This window comes from Mercurialis annua, linkage group LG3, assembly GCF_937616625.2.
Source record: "Mercurialis annua linkage group LG3, ddMerAnnu1.2, whole genome shotgun sequence".
Lineage (NCBI taxonomy): Eukaryota > Viridiplantae > Streptophyta > Magnoliopsida > Malpighiales > Euphorbiaceae > Mercurialis > Mercurialis annua.
Window position 1 is genome coordinate 2,135,523 of NC_065572.1, and position 19,653 is coordinate 2,155,175.

The 19,653-nt window shown below is 30.6% G+C and overlaps 3 protein-coding genes and 1 long non-coding RNA gene across 4 annotated transcripts; 3 read left to right on the forward strand and 1 right to left on the reverse strand.

The window, feature by feature from the left end:
- Window positions 1-4,602: 4,602 nt before the first annotated feature.
- On the reverse strand, window positions 4,603-10,110 carry LOC126674342 (uncharacterized). The gene is made up of 4 exons (XR_007639511.1): window positions 9,974-10,110; window positions 6,563-6,711; window positions 5,883-5,930; window positions 4,603-4,817 (listed from the first exon to the last, which is right to left on the reverse strand). It is a non-coding gene; the product is annotated as an uncharacterized LOC126674342 (long non-coding RNA).
- LOC126674341 (formin-like protein 11) lies at window positions 5,850-9,674 on the forward strand. Its single transcript, XM_050368777.2, has 4 exons — window positions 5,850-8,036; window positions 8,126-8,316; window positions 8,401-8,636; window positions 8,736-9,674. Exons 1-4 carry the CDS (start codon window positions 6,295-6,297, stop codon window positions 9,459-9,461), a joined length of 2,895 nt encoding a protein of 964 aa, XP_050224734.1. The 5' UTR covers window positions 5,850-6,294; the 3' UTR covers window positions 9,462-9,674.
- Window positions 10,111-11,097: 987 nt separating the features above from the next.
- LOC126671448 (luminal-binding protein 4-like) lies at window positions 11,098-14,204 on the forward strand. Its single transcript, XM_050365221.2, has 6 exons — window positions 11,098-11,217; window positions 11,543-11,819; window positions 11,932-12,143; window positions 12,469-13,194; window positions 13,338-13,492; window positions 13,585-14,204. The coding sequence occupies exons 1-6, from the start codon at window positions 11,160-11,162 to the stop codon at window positions 14,167-14,169; spliced, it is 2,013 nt and encodes a 670-aa protein (XP_050221178.1). The 5' UTR covers window positions 11,098-11,159; the 3' UTR covers window positions 14,170-14,204.
- Window positions 14,205-18,871: 4,667 nt separating this feature from the next.
- Window positions 18,872-19,653, forward strand: LOC126674907 (agamous-like MADS-box protein AGL75). The gene has a single exon (XM_050369451.2). It carries the CDS (start codon window positions 18,975-18,977, stop codon window positions 19,617-19,619), a length of 645 nt encoding a protein of 214 aa, XP_050225408.1. The 5' UTR covers window positions 18,872-18,974; the 3' UTR covers window positions 19,620-19,653.

A 19,653-nucleotide genomic window follows, 5' to 3' on the forward strand; every position in this document is an offset into this window, starting at 1 on the left:
CGAGATCGATTAGATTGTTTTAAATTTATTCAGCTCATATTTGTGTTTGTTCGTTTAACAGCTCGTGTTCGCTCGTTTAACCGCTAAACAAGCGGGCTCGCGAACGAGCTCGTTTAGTACTTATCGAGCTCGTTCGCGAACTTGTTCGTTTAGCGGCTAAACGAACGAATACGAACTGAACACGAACCGAACACGAACCGAACATAAACACTATAAAATTTAAACGAACCGAACATGAACACTCCATTCAAAACTCGACTGAACATGAACTGAACATGAACACCTTGTTCGTTAAACGAATCGAACATGAACACTTCAAAGCTTGGTTCGGCTCGGTTCATTTACACCCCTAACCCTAAGTTTGACGCTAGCGAGGTTTATAAATTGTAGAACAAAGTGTATTTGTAAGCTTGAGGCGTGAAAATGTTTCACTACCCTAAAGTATTATTCGCTGTATAAACGTACACCCCAGGATATAACAAGACCCTCTACTTAATAACAAAGTAGGAGCAGAAGCAGTAATATTTGAATATTTGATACGAATTTCATATCTCCCTTAATACAGTAACAACTCATTTTAAAGTTTTTAAAAAATGGTAAACAGTAAAAATGCGGTTACAAGATAGTGTATGTAGTCGTATATACAAACATGTTTAAAATAATTGCATCTGCGAAAATAACAAGGTAGAAGATAGTGGGTTAATAATTTAAATATGATTTAAAAAATATGGAAGGCTTAGTCAAGTTTGTTCCGAGATTTAAGGTGTTAGCCAAAATAAGTTTTTACTTAGTCAAATACGGGCCGTCTCATATAAGATTTTAATTATAATTAAATAAAAAATATAATTATGATTACTTGTAATAAAAAATTTAATCAAGTCTCGAACTTAGCCCATTCGATATTTATCCCACACCCAACACCCAAGCCCAATTCGGGGGGGGGGGGGGGGGGGGGGTGGTGGACGAGAGCCCATTCCCTTCCTTAAACCCATAATGCATAAACATATACAGTCGATCCTTTAATAGTTAATATTCTATAAATTAATAATTCTAATAATTAATAGAAAATTGAGAGAACCAACTTCGTTCCACGTCGGATAATTAATAATTCTATTATCTAATAATTAATAAAATTTAAAATATATTCTACATGAATATTAATTATTAAAGAGATTTTTTTTAAAAAAATATATAACAATTGATGATTTATTTGAGGCAATATTTTAACTTTCACTTAATTCATAAAGTGAAAGTTAAAATACATCAAATTATGACTTTTTTATTCTTTTAAGAAATTTTAAAAGAAGTTATTAGATAAACAAATTAAAGTAAGTAAAGTATCTCTAGTATAAAAAATATTAAAAATTATTTTATTTTATGAATACAACTTTTTAATAGTTATCTTTTGATTTGATATCAATTGATATTTTTTAAATTGAATATAAAATTATTTTTTTAAATTAAGTGATTGTAAAGTGTATTTAGTTAGTCTTTTTATAATATAATAATAATATTAGATCTATTAATGTAGATGCTTTAAAATATCTTTTATAATTTTTTTTATACAAATTCAATAAAATAATAATTCTAATAATTAATAAATTTTTGATCCAGCATGTGTATTAATTATCAAAGGGTCGACTGTATAAACTAGAACACAACCTTTTAAACTTTTAATGTGTGATTTAGCTTTTGAAATAAGAGGAATTTGCACAAACACTCCTTTTTTTTTTAACTTATTTGTTCTAAATACCTCAATTTCAAAAATTTACGTTTTTACTCTATTTTTCAATTGTTTTAGTTGTACCTCAATTAGCAAAATAATTTATTTGTATTTTTACTCTCCTTCTTTTAAATACATGCATATCTCATTTTCTCTTTTTTTTTCTCCTCTTTTTCTTTCCTCTTTCTCCTTTTTTTCGTTTTTTTCTTTTCTCTCTCATTTTTCTCTTTCTTCCTTCTCATTTTTTCTTTTTTCTCTCTTCTTCTCCTTCTTCTTTCCTCTGCAATTTTTTTTTCTTCGTTTTTTTCGAATATGCTTTTTCTATTTTCCACATTATACAAATGAACTCTAAGACAAAAAAATTTGAATAAAAAAAAGAGTTTAAGGCATAATATGATGGTGATAGATGAGAAAGTTCTTCTTCTTCTTCTTCTATTTTTTTATGTTGTTTTAAATTATGGTAGCATCGTTTTTTGGAATTTTTTACAACTTTTTTTGAAAAAATCGTAGTGTTCTTCATTAATGATATTTTGACTTGGTTTTCAAATATTTTAAATTAATTTTAGAAATCGTTTGAAACTGTTTTCTCGAAACTGTTTTATACTGTTCGAAACCTTTGTAAACGGTTTGAAACGGTTTTATACTATTTGAAACTGTTATTTTTTAACCTGTTTGAAAGTGTTTTTTTAGAAACTTTTTAGACTGTTTGAGACCTTTGTAAACAGTTTGAAACTGTTTTATACTGTTCGAAACCTTTGTAAACGGTTTGAAACTGTTTTTTGAAACTGTTATTTTTTAGACTGTTTGAAAGCGTTTTTTTAGAAACTGTATTAAACTGTTTGAAACTTTTGTAAACGGTTTGAAACTGCAAATTGAAACTGTATTTGAAACCGTTTGAAACCGTTTTTAATAGATTTTTAATGAGAACAAATAAATTAATAATTTACAGTTTTCTTTGTTTTTGGAGAAAGATATGATCGTTAGATTTGAATTCGAAGTGAAATTTGAAACTATTTGATTACGAGTTAAAAATTCGAGCGGATCGAAATTAAATTTGAAAGTCACAATAAATTTTTAAAAAGTAATGATAGAATTAGAAAAATCAATTTGTTGAATTGTTATGAGTTGAAGATTTTGAGTTTAATTGTTGATTTGTTATTGTTTTTTTCACTTTAAATGAGCTGAAAAAGAGAAGAAACTATGGATAAAACATGTTAGGTATAAATGGAGTATAAAAAATAAAGCGCAGAGTAAAAACATAAGTGGCTAACACGTTTGGGGTATATAAATCAAGTTAGAATTTTAGGGTTACCAAATGCTAATATTTTTCTAATATAGATAATTAGCTAATTCTCTCTTGAAATAACCCTTTGAACAACAAAATATACAACAAGTACTTACCTAATATTTTCTTACCAATTTGGAAGACATGGGACAAAATAGAAGGTGGCGGAAAAGTAAGTGAAATCTTAGGATTTTCTTGGGAATTTTTTAGTGTTTTAGTACTATGCAACTATGAAAATTGATAAAAATCTTTCTCGACAAACAAACACAAGAATCTTCATGTGGGTCTGAGGTGGCTTGCAAAGTTTCATTGTCAATTTTTTTTACAATAAATGAAATTGTAAAGATAGTCGACTTCTATTTAATCAACAGTCAATTTTTAATAATGCAATCATCAAATAACTAATTTGTTTTCTTAAAAAAAAAACTAAGTCGTTTTCATTGATATTTAATAATTAATTTTTCTAATAGTAGAAAAAGTTAATGATTTTTAAACTATATAAAAAAACAAGAATGAAAAAACTTAGCATTTGTAAGCTATTAATAGAACAATAAATTAAAAATTTATAAAATACTAAAATGCTATAGAATAAAGTTGATTAAACTTTCGGTAAATTTAGAATAAAACAACTAATAATTACAAATTTTTAAATATTACCAAACACTTACAATAACAAAAACAAAAAATCTAAATCGACTAAGTTAGGCTATTCACCACACATTTTTAATTTTTTTTATGCCCGCAGAGATCCATACATAGCCATTTACATAAGTTTCTAACAGAAGGCAAGTCTCATTTGTAACCGAAACACTCAATGAGGCCCCCCTTACTATTATAGTGAATGAAAAAGACATGTATTTTTAAAATGTTTAATTGTGACAAAAACAAACAAAAATTTTCAACCTTTTACAAATTTAATCATATCTTTTAAAGCTGGCAAATATATTCTAATTTGATAATTTCATTGTGATTCTATTTATTTATTTTTAATTAATTTTATTATTTTAATTTTCATTTGAATTTATATATTAACTCCTTCATAAGCAAATTTCATTTTTCAAAATTCTAAAATTTAACTTCTGATTTAGAAAAATTGAAAAATAACGTCAAAATTCAATTTCGATGCTTGAAGCAAACAAGAAAAGTTTGAACTTTGAAGTGAAGACTGACCAGAAATATCAAATAAGAAAATAAGTATTCTAATGAGGTGAAAGACCGATATAATTAAATTGATTGAAAAAAATTGAGTAGAATTTCAACAGAATGCCAAATTGTGATAAATTTGCAAACTTTAAAAGATTTAAATAAATTGGCAAAAAGTTGAGAAGATTTGACATTTTGAAATCATTAGACTTTTTAAAAACTGAACCGATTTACAATTATTCAATAATCGACTCAACTAATTAAATAACAAAGATAAAGATATTTATACAATATATATGATACTATAATATATTTTTTGAATAAATTTACATGTTTAAACTTCAAAGTACATAAAAAGTAAATGAATCGCACCCTAGTAAATAGTTATAATAATAAAAAAATTATATATATTTTATTAGTGAAAAAAAACATACGATTTGTAAAGTTTATCGGTTCAATAATTTTGCCGTTTTTTATTCGAATAGGTTGAATACAATATTTAAAGAGGAATCAACTTTAATTTACTTCTTATTTTCGGTCGAACCAATTGAACCGAACGGTCTAGTTCGGTTCTTAAAACCAAGACGTGGCTTTAATGTAATTAACAGCTAATCTCCATAAAATGCCGATGATCTAGTTGGTGATTGTGTACCTCTTTCAAAATCTCTGTGGTTAGGTAAGAGACAACAAAAAGTTAATTCATTACTAAAAATGTCTTCAAATCAGCTTTTAGTTCTAACAAATCAATAGATACTATATTGTGAACCTGAAACCAACAATAACTACCTTATCAATTAAAAGGCTGAATGATGGAGACTGCTGATCTTAACTCTTTATCATCCTATAAAGTTCAAGGTTCAAGATTTAAGATTGTTTTTAGTTTCTAAAATAGAAATTTGGCCAAATCTATCAATAAACCCATGTACTATTAACTTTTAATTTACTCAGTCCTTATAAAAAAAATATAGTTTTAAGAAATCTCTTTACTATATTAATTTTATGTCGTCGCAGTCCATATTTAGATGGAGTTGCATAAAGTGTTGTCGTTTCATGCAAATCAAAATAACATGAATATATAAAAATTAAGAGTAGAGAGACTTTTTAAAATCATAAAGTTTAATGATTAAGGTGGTGTTTGATAAAACTTTAAATTAAATATTAAAATTAAGTACTGAATAGTTTTGATACTTTATTATTAAATCAAATTTACTATAAAATTATTTTAATAAAAAAATTAAAGAAATTAATAATTAAATATTTTAAGTAGAAGTTTTGAGTTAATATTTTTAATTTAATATTTTAAATGACTTTTGACCTAATTGAATAAATTAAGTTGAACTTAGTAAGTGTTAACATTATTTAATGAAATAAGTGTTGAGAATTTTAATTTAAACAATTTATAAAAACACCAATGAAATAAAAATTAATAGTAAAAAGACTATTGGATGAATTAAACCTAAAGATTTGTATACTTTCACATGAGAGAGTGATGGACAATTTTTCTCTTGCTCACATTCAATAATGTGGGTTGGAGAAAATGTCCACCAACACCCTCTTGATGGGTAGGCAAAGTCCAACCAAAAAAATGGGACCCTTTTAAAAAACTTTTTCATTGTCTAATTCATGGGCACTTAGCAGCTAAAGATAATACTATTCAACTGCAAAACCCATAACTAAAAAGACACTTAAGTTTTGTTTTCTTTACAAAAACACAGGAAAATGTAGAGTTACATAAAGTATGAACAGAAGAAAAACAAGCATCAGCCAGTCAGCTTTTCTCTAACAGAGAGCATTATAAGACACAAGAAAGGGAATCAAAAACTAAACAAAGAAATAAAGGACAGTGTTCTAAAGACAAAGTGTAATGCAAATTTAACAGTGTTTTTTGGAGAGAATTTATGAAGAGATAAGAGTGCATGAACAGAGAAGTAAAGAAGGACCAGTACAGCCCCAACTGCCATAGTCAGGGGTTCCTTGGAGTAGCATTAAAGACTGTAAAACATGTTCTTTACTACACATTTACAGTAGCTACACCATCCAACAAAAAATAAATGTATCTCAAATAAAAAAAATGAGCCAGATTTATAAGGAGAAAGTTAGATATTGATGCTTTGATGAATGATTTGATTTGTAGTTGAAGAACATGGGATCTTCTACTCAGATTCTCCACATGTTCTTCATCATCATTATAACCATTTTTATGTTCCTATCATTGCAAAGTGCTCACATTTTGAGTGCTGATGCTTCATTGGCTGCAGCAGAGTACTTAAAAGTTCGTCATAGCCAGCAAGAGTTGGAGTTTGTGGAGGAAATTAGTGGAGAGAATTATGATAAGAAGATTCAGAAAGTTTCAGGGGATGATGAGAATGAAGAAAAAGAAACTTTGATAGTGCAGAAGTTTAGAGCTTTACTTGGACTGAGGAGCTTCAGAGCAAGAAGCTCGTATGATGAGTATCTCTCGCCGGCGCCTTCTCCTTCGCTTTCCATAGAAGCTGAAGCTCCGTCGCCTGCTCCTTCTCGTGTTTCCGTGCTGCCAATTCAGGTACATTCGCATCCACCGCTGCATCACTCAAAATCAAACGCAACAGTTCATAAGATTCTAAAGAAACACAAAGATAAAGGCAGATTTAAAAGAATTCTCGCAGTAGTTCTTGTTTCGACAGGAGCAGCATTCATTGTCTGTGTTCTTGGATTGATCTGGGTATCAAGAAAATTCAGAAAAGACAAAAGCCTTACTGTAAGATTGATGTCGGTATATAGAAAAAAGGGCAGAAGCAGAGGTAAAGCCAAGTTTATGACTCCACACAAATCAGCAAGCAAGGTGAGGTTAAATCCTGGTCTTGATCTTCTCTATCTTAATTCATTAGAAAGAGATTTAGAGCAACATAGCAGCACTTGTTTCAAACAACCTGCTGATACATTAAAAATAGCATCAAATCGTAGCACACCGAAACACGCGTTACACAATGAGAGGGAAGAAACAAACCAGGAAATGATGTTAGAACCGGAATTTGATAACGCTAGTAGTTCCTCTGCCACAAGGGAAATCTTGTCTGTTCATGAGGATATTGTTGAATCTGTGAAATATGATTCTGATGGTGGAAATTTTTCTCCTGATGATGAAGTTATTCCAGTTGAAGTTGATTCTTCTGATGATGAATCTTTTCATTCTTTTGTTGATTCACATTCTTCTCACATTAGACTTTCTAATGCTTCAGCTGGTAGTCTTACTGACCTATCAGAGGTTTCCCCATCAAATGGGCCTAAAATATCCTCATCTCCAATCAATTCTTCCAAATATTTTGAAACTAAAGCTCCCCAATCTCCAAACCAGCTCAAAATAGAAAATGTGAGAGTTCTGTCTCCTAAAAATTCTGATGAGAATCTTGCGCCTCTTCCTCCACCTCCGCCCCCACTACCTCCTCCTCCGCCGGCCTCCGGCCCATCTCCCTTTTCTACTAGAATTACATCCAAACCTACATGTTCTTCTCCATCAGCCCAGGCAACACCTCAGATATCTCCAAGGTCTTCAAAATCTCCGAAAACCCGCCCTTTTCCGTCATCATGTTCATCTCCATTTCCAAAAGAAAATGGGATGTCCACCAAAAATCCACCTCCTCCACCATGCCCACCTCCTTTTATGCTAAGAAATACAAGCTCCGCCAAAGGCCCACCTCCACCACCATGCCCACCGCCATTTACGAAAGGAAACACAAGTGGCTCTACTAAAGGGCCACCAACTCCTCCATCTCTACTTCCTCAATCTGCACCATTAGGCAAAGATGGAGTTCCACTGCCAAAACTGAAGCCACTTCACTGGGACAAAGTTAGAGCAGCGCCGGATCGTAGTATGGTGTGGGATAAAATAAGATCAAGCTCATTTGAGTAAGTCCTGAGTTATTATTTTCAGTAGATGTATTTCCTCTGTTCTGCAGCTTCTGCCTGGAGTTTACACACTATGATTCTGACAACAGGTTCGATGAGGAGATGATTGAATCCCTATTTGGATACAACTTACAGAACACAATGAAGAATGATGAAGCAAAGAGCAAAAGTCCCTCTCCAAGCAAGCATGTCCTAGAACCTAAGAGACTGCAAAATTTAACCATACTCTCAAAAGCCTTGAATTCAACCTCTGAGCAAGTATGTGAAGCACTGTATAGAGGTATGCTCAGAACACTTAGTATTACATTATGAACGGATATCAAACAAAGTAGAATATATTTCTGATTCAAATTGTTGAAAGCAGGAAGTGGATTGTCTTTACAACAACTAGAGGCATTGTCGAAGATGGTACCGACAAAGGAAGAAGGGGCTAAGCTTGCTGAGTACAAAGGAAACATCAGTCAATTAGGTTCAGCGGAGAAGTTTGTTAAAGTAGCCCTTACTATACCGTTTGCCTTTTCGCGAGTTGAGGCGATGCTTTATAGAGAAACATTTGAAGACGAGGTAGTTCATCTCAGAAATTCTTTCTCAATGCTAGAGGTAACTACGAAGACAACGATCACACAACAATATCACATTGAAATAGTTCTTAATAGCGCTAACTTACGCCTATTTTCTGATCTTTCTTTTTCCCAATAGGAAGCCTGCAAAGAACTCAGGTCGAGCAGGCTGTTCTTGAAGTTATTAGAAGCAGTACTAAAAACAGGCAACCGTATGAATGTGGGAACAATTAGAGGCGGAGCTAGAGCATTCAAGCTCGATGCACTCCTTAAGCTTGCTGATGTAAAAGGAACTGACGGGAAAACTACACTACTACATTTCGTAGTACAAGAGATAGTTCGGTCAGAAGGAATTCGAGTATCAGATAGCATAATGGGAAGGATCAATCAGACGAACAAAAGCAAAACAATTCAAGAACGCGAAGAAGACTACAAAAGAATGGGACTAGATCTCGTGTCAGGTTTAAGTACCGAACTTTTCAATGTCAAGAAAACCGCCACAATAGACCTCGACGTTCTTGCAAGCTCAGTTTCAAACTTATCAGATGGAATGACTAAACTGCAAAATCTAGTAAAAGACTTGTCTACAGATGAGAAGAGCCAAAGCTTTGTGCATGCCATGAAAACATTCCTAAACTACGCGCAACGGAATCTAAAATTGTTAAAGGAAGACGAAGATAAAGTCCTATTACACGTTAAAGGAATCGCGGAGTATTTCCACGGAGTTGTGAGTAAAGAAGAAACCAACCCGCTCCGAATATTCGTGATCGTAAGAGATTTTTTGGGGATGTTAGATCATGTCTGCAAAGAGCTTAGAAGCTTAAAAGTCAGTAACACTCCAAATCCTCTTGCTCCATTTAGATAGATTGGATTGTTTTGTGTGTGTTTATATAGGGGAGGATACATTATATCGCATCCAAATTAACTTTAATTTTGGATTTTTATGTAGAGTTTTGGCTTGTTTTTGTTTAAATTCAATTTCTAGAAATCTCAATTAGCTGGGATTAAGGATTTGTAATAACAATTAATCACATTATTGATCATTTGAACAGATTAAGAGTTTGGATATTTACATCAAGCATAATACTAGTTCCTATAATAATTCTAGTTCCTTCCTACGATAGGTAGCACGGACACTTCATTCAATCATCGTGTCCCTTAAACATATAAAAAACTTTAAAATAACATTATTTTGGCGTGCCTGTGTCCAAGTGTCTCGTTTCCTGTGTCGGTATCCGTGCTAACTAGGTTCTTACTAATTCAACATCTAAACAAATGTGCATAAATCAATTTAATATAAATAAAATGATGAACCTATCATGAAATAATCTTACTATTGATGACAATAAACACTAAATTCTGTATAATTGAGCTCACCTGTTGTCAATTTGTGTCTTCATCTTTAAACCGCTCTCCAAATTAAAATTTGAAATTGGCAAGAAATTTTTTTACAAGGAAACGAACCAAACAGAAAAATCGTTTAAACGCTGCAGTTTTTGAAGGACTTGCATGCATCGTTTACTTTACTTTTTGCTATGGCGAAACTACCCTTGTAACCATTGCGCGCGAAACTTAAATAATATGACGTGTCAAACTTTTTTTAGACACATCACGTGTGGTTCTGTGGATTGCCAAAAAACGAAGAACAAAAACATAAACACAACCTTCCCGATTATAAAAAAAAATAGAAATATTATTGAAATCAAACTAACTAAGTTCTTCAGATTTTAATATAATTCATGCAAATATTTGTAAAATAATTGAGCAATTCGGCTAAATTCGGCAACTCTTCTTCCTTTGATATATTAGTCAATTTAGTCAACCAAAAAAAACAATTCTCAATTTTATTTAACTAGCTAGTAATTATGTTAATTTTTTTTTTTTTGAATAATGATAATATTATTATCACCGAATCTGAATTTTTTTTATAAATTACTAAAATAGTTATTAATAATTTATGATATTATAAACTATTATAAAATATTTTAAAAACAAATAATTAAGTTTTTATAAATTTTATTAAACAATAAATTCAAGATCAAGTCAAAAGAATTTCTTGACAATTGGATCTTGGACTGATCATTCAAAATTTATTAATTTGTTATATATTTTTCAAATGTGATGGGAACTTACAATTTGACCTAAATCTAGAGATTTTTAGTAAATAAACCTAAAAGAATATTAAAAACGTAATACTAGGAATATTAGTTAATTAGGATTAGGAAAACAAATTCCATGCGAAGAGCAATTTGATTGAAACATAATCTTTATAGAGTTTTGTCTAGGAATATTAAGATGAAACAGAAGCTAATCTACATAACAAACGGAATTCAATGGAAGTGGAACAACGTGCTAATCCTATTGGTTAGATAACGTCTGATTTAAAATTTTGAATCAAAAAACACGTGTCAGCACTCTATTGGCTTAATAACGTGTTTAATACTTGAATTGCATGGGATAACGAATCATTATATAAAGTACAGAAACCTGAACTGAAGAACCTCTATATAAACTCACTTCTCCAATTACTTTTCCCATAGTTTCGAACTTCAAAAATACCATAATGAAGGTCAGGAATAGATTAGCTTATGGAGCTGTTTTAATCCTTCTCTTTGTTTCAGGTGAATAAAATTTTAATTTTTAATTAGTTTCGTAAGATGGCTTATATCATTATTGTTATATAATTGCTAAGTAGTAAAGGTTATTCAAAGTATTTGATTTATATACTGTTTCTGACAATCTAGGTAGCACCAACACTTTATTCAGTTAATATGTCCCGTTTCGAAAACGTTTGAGGCACTTGATGGACACGAAATTTCACTTTTTTACATAAAAAGAACTTTAAAGTAGCATTGTTTTGCCTCTGGTCAGGTGTCTGTGTCCGTGCTAACTAGCTGTCTACTTATCAATTTGTTTGTGTTAATTTTTTTTTTTGCTTTGTTGAAGAATTTTTGACAGGATTAGCAACAGCAACAACTACAGATGGTTATTCACAAAAACTTGATACGGTGATCGGTATTGACCTCGGAACGACTTACTCATGCGTCGCCGTTTCTCGAAACGGCGTAGTAGAGATTATAGCCAATGATCAAGGCAACAGAATCACTCCTTCATGGGTCGCGTTCTCCGGTACTGAGCGTCTCGTCGGAGAGGCTGCGAAAAATCAAGCAGCTTCCAATCCAGAAAACACCGTCTTTGATGTTAAACGTCTCATTGGAAGAAGGTAACTAGTTGAGTTATTATTATATTTGTATATTAGTATTTATTTTCCTTTTTTTAAAATAAATTAATTGAAAAATTATATTAATGGTTAATTTGGCATAATAAATACTTAGGTTTGATGATCCAGAAGTTCAAAAGGATATAAAAATGTTGCCATATAAGGTGGTGAATAAGGATGGTAAACCATATGTACAAGTTGAGGTTAAAGGGGAAACAAAAGTGTTTAGCCCTGAGGAGATTAGTGCTATGGTGCTAGGGAAGATGAAGGAGACAGCTGAGGCATATTTAGGCAAAAAGGTCCAACATGCTGTTATCACAGTACCAGGTATACATATCGTTTATGATATTTTTGGTTATCGAATTATAAAATAGTTATCCAACTATTATATTTTTACAAAACGGTTATCATACTATAACTTTTTACAACAAAAATTACAAAATGGTTATGAGCTTGTTGCGTGTTTGTATAATGTTTTTTTGTCCAAATCTATAGTTCGGTAACCGTTTTATAATGCTCTAACTATTTTTAGTGTAAAAGTTCGACATCAGTAAGAATAGTTAGTTTTATTTTTCATATAATCCTGCTCGATGTTCTTTTACCATAACCAAGTTTCGTAATTACAATAATTGATGATTGTTATTTCTTGCAGCTTATTTCAATGATGCACAGAGGCAAGCAACGAAGGATGCAGGAGCCATCGCGGGACTTAACGTGGCTCGAGTAATCAACGAGCCTACAGCTGCAGCTCTAGCCTACGGTCTCGACAAACAAAACGACGCCGAAAAAAACATTCTAGTATACGACCTCGGCGGTGGCACATTTGATGTCAGCATCTTAACTCTCGACGGAGGCGTTTTCGAGGTTCTTTCCACGAGCGGAGACACTCACTTAGGGGGAGAAGACTTCGATCACAAGGTGATGAACTATTTCGTCAAATTGATCAAAAAGAGGTTCGGTAAAGATATCAGCATTGACAAAAAGGCGCTCGGGAAGCTTCGGAGGGAAGCCGAGAGAGCTAAGAGAGCATTGAGTAACCAACACCAAGTGAGGATCGAGATTGAGTCGCTGTTCGACGGGAATGATTTTTCGGAGTCGCTGACGAGGGCGAGGTTTGAGGAGCTGAATGTGGAGTTGTTCAAGAAGACATTAGGACCGGTTAAGAAGGCTTTGGGAGATGCTGGTCTGAAGAAATCTGATATTGATGAGATTGTATTGGTTGGTGGTAGTACTAGGATTCCTAAAGTTCAGGAGCTGTTGAAGGATATGTTTGATAGGCGAGAGCTGAGTAAAGCTGTGAATCCTGATGAAGCCGTGGCTCATGGTGCTGCTGTTCAGGGTGCTGTTCTTAGCGGCGACAACGATGACAAAATCAAAGGTACGTAGCTGTTGTAATTTGTAACTACCCCTATGGAATGAAATGCCGGAAACAAGATTGCTTCGCAGTTTCGGAAGTTTCCTTTTAAAAAGATTGTCGATGCATTATTAGTATGTTTAACAAATGATTGTCTTTTTTTGCAGACATTCTATTGATCGATAAGACATCATTGAGTTTCGGAATTGAAACTGTTGGTGGGGTAATGACCGTATTGATCCCGAGACACACTGTTATTCCAACCAAAAAATCCCAGATTTTCAGCACTTATCAGGACCAGCAGACCACTGTCTCAATCAAGGTAATTAGAAAACCACAAATCTCACAAATTTAATAATCCAAACTCTTGTTTTTATGTTTTCGAACTTTAAATAACCTGAAAATATGTTTCAGGTCTATGAAGGCGAAAGAAGCTTGACGAAAGACTGTCACGAGCTTGGAAATTTTGACCTGTCAGGAATTCCTCCAGCTCCAAGAGGAGTAGCTCAAATTGAAGTAACATTCGAGGTAGATGTTAACGGGATACTCCACGTAAAAGCCGAAGACAAAGCAGCGAAGAAATCCCAATCCCTCGCCATCAAGAATGAAAAAGGGCGTCTCTCGGACGAGGAGATACAGCGAATGGTCGAGGAGGCTGAAGAAATGGCGGAGGAGGATCGCAAAGTTAAAGAGAAGATCGATGCACGAAACAACTTGGAGAGTTATGTTTATAACATGAGGAATACGGTGAGTGATAAAGATAAAGTTGGTGATAAAATTGATTCTGATGACAAGGAGAAAATTGAGAGTGCATTGAAGGATGCTCTTGAATGGTTAGATGATAACCAGGATGCTGACAAGGATGATTATGTGGAGAAGATGAAGGAGGTGGAAGATGTTTGCAATCCTGTCATTAGTAAACTATATGAACAGAGTGGTGCGAGTTCAGGTTCAAGTTCTGCTGATTCTGAAGATGAAGAACCATATGATGAACTTTAGATAATTTAGTATATATAGTTATAATTTTTTTTTCTATTTTCATTCTATCTTTTTTTTTAATTGTACTTTTGATTTTTAATAACGTTATATTCAGGAATTTTTTTATTTATTTAAATCCAATCCAAATTTTATGTATAACGTCAAATACTATATTTAGGGGCCGTTTGGTTCGCCATAAAAAGGGGGGAATGGGAATGGGTATGGGAATGATTCCCATTGTTTATGTTTGTTTTGTTAAATTGTACTAGGGAATGGGAATGTGATTATCCCCTCAATGGGAATCACCCATTCCCCCCTTACCCCATGGGAATGAACTTTTGGGAATGGGAATCAAAATTTTACAAATATTTTAATAATAAATAATAAATATATAATTCTTAAAAAAATTATTTTAAAATATTTATTTAAAAAAATTATACTTAAAATAATAAAAAAAACGTTTTTAATATTTTTTTAAAATTATTTTTTTAATATTTTTTAAATAATTTTTTTTTAAAAACAATTTTTAATTTTTTTTAAAAATAATTTTTTAATTTTTAAAAAAAAAATAATTTTTAATTTTTTTTTAAAATAATTTTTTTAAATTCGAAAATAATTTTTTTATTTTTTCGAAAATATTTTTTTATTGTTTTAAAATATTTTTAAAAAATTTTTTAAAATATTTTTTTAATTTTTTTTAAAATATTTTTATTTTTTTATATAAAAAAAGTATTTTTTAATAAATAATAAATAATTTTTTTATTAAACTTTATTCATTCCCATTCCTACACTAATTTGAACCAAACAAAAAATGAAAACAATCATTCCCATTCCCATTCCTTCCCATTCCCATTCCCATTCCGATTCTCATTCCCAACCTTGAACCAAACGGCCCCTTAGTTAGTTAGTTAGTTTAAGGCCTAATCACTCAAAAACCCCTCACCTTTAAACTTTTTTTCGATTCCACCCCGACGTTGAAAATTTGTCAATTTTACCCATTTTTGAATTTTCCGTTTTCAATTGTACCCCAATATTTTAATTTTTGTTAATTTTTTTATTTAAATGATGAAATCATTCAATTAATTAAGTTTAAACGTGAAATTAAATTTTTTTTATTCAAAAAAGTACAAATAAGTCCTTTATTTTTAAAAACTAACTAAAACCCATAATCAAATTAACACTAATTTAAATTCTTAATTAATTTAACTAAATTTAAATAAATTTTAAAAAATATACAATCAATATATGCGAGACATGGAGAATGTTTTAAACAAATTTCCAAACGCAAAAGACGTTAATTTAATTTTTCAGGGTACAATTGAAACACAAAAATGCAAAATAGGGTAAAATTGACAAATTTTCAACGTCAGGGTATGATTGAAAAGGGGCTAAAAGGTCGGAGTTTTTTAAGACATTAGGCCTTAGTTTAATCTATATATTATATAATTGAGAGGACCAACGGAGCTCTCTCATTGATTCTCACCAAATAGAGCATTCTCATAAGTTCCCACCTTTTTAAAACAACTAATTTTAATTTTATTATGTAATTGAAATTACAATTTAGATAATTCTAATCTATTTAAACTACTCAATCTATTTAAACAATTTAGCTAAACTACTAACTCTAATCTATTTAAACTATTCAATTCTATATAAATTACTTAAACAATTTCATATCATGAAACCAATAGGTAATTTTAATTAGATTTATTTAAACAATTACAATAATAATTTTTATGGGATGTGTTTTCTCCATTGTATATCACCAACGTTTATAGTCACTTGAGACCACAGGTATGAAAGTTTTTATTACACAATGGTGCAAGGTTGAAATAATAAAGATAAGGATAACAACAATGCTCTTTGACCCAGATGTAGTACAATGATGTGTAATAAGATTTTTAATGTAGAAGTTTCACTTCTTAAAAAAAATGTAAAAGTTTTACGTGATTTATTTTTTCCTCCATACTCATGATATTGTCATGTCTCTTTTTAGATATTTACTTTAAAATTTCATTTTGTATAAAAACTTGAACCGACATGATATACACTATTGAACATAGCTTACATTCTTTGGTTATGAAGTGATTTTGGTTTATCAACATAAAATATAGTAGTAAGAATTTCGGTTGAATTATTATATTTTGGTTAACGCCACAAAAAACCTCGATTTTTAGCACCTTTTCGATTTCACCTACATATTGTAAAATCGTCCACTATACCCAAATACATACCTTTGAGTTTTAATTGTACCAATTTTACAAATTGGATTTTATAAATGATTAATTTGAACTCTTTTTCATTTGAAAAATTCAAAATAAAAGACTTATTTGAACCTTTTTGTAATGGAAAAGGAGTCAATTTAACACTTGTGGTGTGGATTTGGATGCAATTGACGATTTTACAACGTCGGGGTAGATTAAAAAATGTTAAAAAGTCGAGGTTATTCAGAACATTAAACTTTATTTTTAAATTTATTTTTAATTTTTATTTGACAAAATTTCAGAGAGATGGTGTATTTATATATATGCTAATTTAATTTTACTTTTGATTGAAGATCCGTTAGCAATTTTATAGGTTTCTCTTAATTTATATTATACATGATGGTTCAATCAAACAAGTACGCAAAGACAATTTATGGTTATCCTACATATGGTTCCAGAAGTTTTTCAATTCCAAATGTTTTTAAGAGAAGGCAATAATTTAATTGTTTTTTTTTTCTTTTCATGTATATATTGTTATAGTTCGTGTGGTTTCTTGAAATCTTACATAAATCGTATGAATTTTTAAGTTATTTTTATAAGAATACAAAATACTAATAAACTTCAAACTAGAAGTTGTTGATTTTATTGCACTAATATTTTAAAATAATTTTGTAATTTTGTATTTTGATAGAAACGTATGAGTTATACCAAAATAACAGAGAACCCAATATTATATAAATTTAAAATATTTTTTATAATTTATATGTTTATAAAATTGAAGGGACCAAAAGAGTATTTTCATGAGTTTTCAACTTAAATAAAACACTTATTTAATTTTTAAAAGTTGTTATTAATATATAATTTTCAATATAATCCGACTTCATAAAATGTTTATACCAAATAAATTTTTTATAAATTTTAAATTTAAATAAAAAATAATAATTTTTAAACATTATTACACTTAAATAATTCTCATTACTTTTTCAAATTTAATAAAATATTTATTTATTAATTTATAAATTACAAGATATTAAATTTTAATTATTATTTATATGAATTTATTTGAAAAATATAATTATTAATTAGATTCCGTGAATTTATTTGAAAAATATAATTATTAATTAGATTCCGTGCAAATGCACGGGCTTACGACTAGTGACAAAATAAATTCAAACTTTATCGATTATTTCCAATTCTTAAAAAATTGAATTTATACAATTAAAGGTTTGGGTATAAATGATATTTTCTCTAAAAGTTTGAAATTTTTTGGTGATTAAGTCTTTTTTTTTTTTAGAATTTAGATCCGGTTAATAATTTGGAAAATAAGTTTCAATATTAAAGATAATCAAAAAATTTAAAAAAAAAATCCATAGATAGCTTCAAAACGCCGCCGTATCATAAGAACAAATAAATAACTCCGATTCCGCCTCTTCTTCAATTTCAAAGTTTTGGCGGGGACTAAAATCGATTCACTTTTTCACGGCGAGGCGACACTCACTTTAGGTTGCCATTTGGGTTCTTTTCCTCTCTCTCGACCCATAATCAGTAGTCTAATTAGTTTCAATAGACCATGTTTCTACTTTTCTTATATTTTGTTTTGCTACTAGTGAAAAATCCAACTGCAAATAAATTTCAACTTGAAATTTGTATGGCATTAAAATTGATTGCCAGGGGGTCGGCTCAATTAGTAACAAGTATGGACAGTAAGCATGAAATTTAAAAAAATCAAGATTCGAATCCTATATTTCACAAATAGAATTTATTGGAAGTATTTGTGAATGAGTTGTTAAGGCCCATATTAAGTAGGAGGTCTGGGCGGTGGGATGCCGAGGCTAGCCTCTCCAGGGGTTTAGAATAAATGGATTAATAAGATTCATATGTGAGAATAAATGAAAAGACAAATATAATCATTTGAAATTATGAGTTAGCTATTAAATAAAATTATGTAGCTAGATTAAAGAGTTAAAAAAATCATAAATTGTGTTAAAAGAAAAACAGTTATGGAACATTAAAAAGGAAAAGAAGGAAATTAACCATTTTCCCCTTATCCTATGGAAATGGACTTTTGGAAATGAGAATCAAAATTTAACAAAATATTTTAATAATAAATAATAAATATATAATTATTAAAAAAATCTATTTTTAAATATTTATTTTAAAAAATATACTTACAAAAATAATTTAATATATTTTCAAAAAAATTATTTTTTATTTTTTTTAAAAATATTTTATTTTAAATAAAAAAGTATTTTTTTAATAAATATGAAATATTTTTTTATTAAATTTTATCCATTCACATTACTAAACTAATTTTGAACCAAATAAAAAATAAAAACAATTATTTTTATTCTCATTTCTTTTCATTCCGATTCTCATTCTCAATCTTGAACCAAACGGCCCCACAGAACAAGGGTTATAAAGTTAACAACTAAATGGGACCCATTGTATAGACATTTTAGTTACATGAAAATCCCTTATACAACAGAATGTAATTAATACTTGAGATGCTTTAATAATGACTTCATTAAGCTTTCCTTAAACAAACGGGAAAGCAAACATCAAGGGTTCGGTCTTACTCTATAAAACCCTTCTTCAATTCTCCTCTTCAGTTTTCAACTAATAATGGCTCCAAGAAAGGAGAATTTCATGACCAAAATTTTGAGAGGTGACAAACAGACTCAAACTGCAAGTTTCTTGAAGAGAGATCCAACCTTGAAGAAAAAAGCACTCGAGCTTCAAACATTGTGCGACGTCTCCGTCATCGTCCTACGTTTTGGTCCGGACGGCAGTGTCGATATTTGGCCTGAGAATGAATCACAAGTAAGAGACGGCGTTATGCGTTACAAAGAATTTGAACAAACAAGAAAAAAAGAGAGCAATCTTTTTGATTTCTTGGAAGACAAGAAGGCCAAACTTGTCAAGAAGAAAACCCGGTTGATGAAAACCAAACTTATCCATACCTTGTCCAAACATGTTGATCGATTGTCGGGTCGCGAATTGACCGATTTTCTTGATTTTCTTGAAGAAAAGTTGAGGAACTATCAAGAAAAAATAGCGTCTCTTGCAAAAGAAGTGGAATCCGCTAATCAGCCTCAAGAAAACTGTTGCAAGGATTGCTCAAATTTCTCCTATGGTGGTAGTAGTACAGTTACAAGGACTGATGATAATAATATGTTTGGAGGCAATTCTTGTTTAGGGGCAGAACAACTTATGGGAGATTTTAATGATCTTAAATTTTGGTGGGATGGTGAGATCGTTCAAATTTAATTTACTCCATTTAGTACTAATTGGGTGTTTTTTA

Coding starts and splice junctions, on each gene's coding strand:
- LOC126674341 (XM_050368777.2), top strand. CDS start 6,295: ATGGGATCTTCTACTCAGATTCTCCACATGTTCTTCATCATCATTATA. Junction 8,037..8,125: donor ATAAGATCAAGCTCATTTGA/GTAAGTCCTGAG, acceptor TTCTGACAACAG/GTTCGATGAGGAGATGATTG. Junction 8,637..8,735: donor ATTCTTTCTCAATGCTAGAG/GTAACTACGAAG, acceptor TTTTCCCAATAG/GAAGCCTGCAAAGAACTCAG.
- LOC126671448 (XM_050365221.2), top strand. CDS start 11,160: ATGAAGGTCAGGAATAGATTAGCTTATGGAGCTGTTTTAATCCTTCTC. Junction 12,144..12,468: donor TGCTGTTATCACAGTACCAG/GTATACATATCG, acceptor TATTTCTTGCAG/CTTATTTCAATGATGCACAG. Junction 13,493..13,584: donor AGACCACTGTCTCAATCAAG/GTAATTAGAAAA, acceptor AATATGTTTCAG/GTCTATGAAGGCGAAAGAAG.
- LOC126674907 (XM_050369451.2), top strand. CDS start 18,975: ATGGCTCCAAGAAAGGAGAATTTCATGACCAAAATTTTGAGAGGTGAC.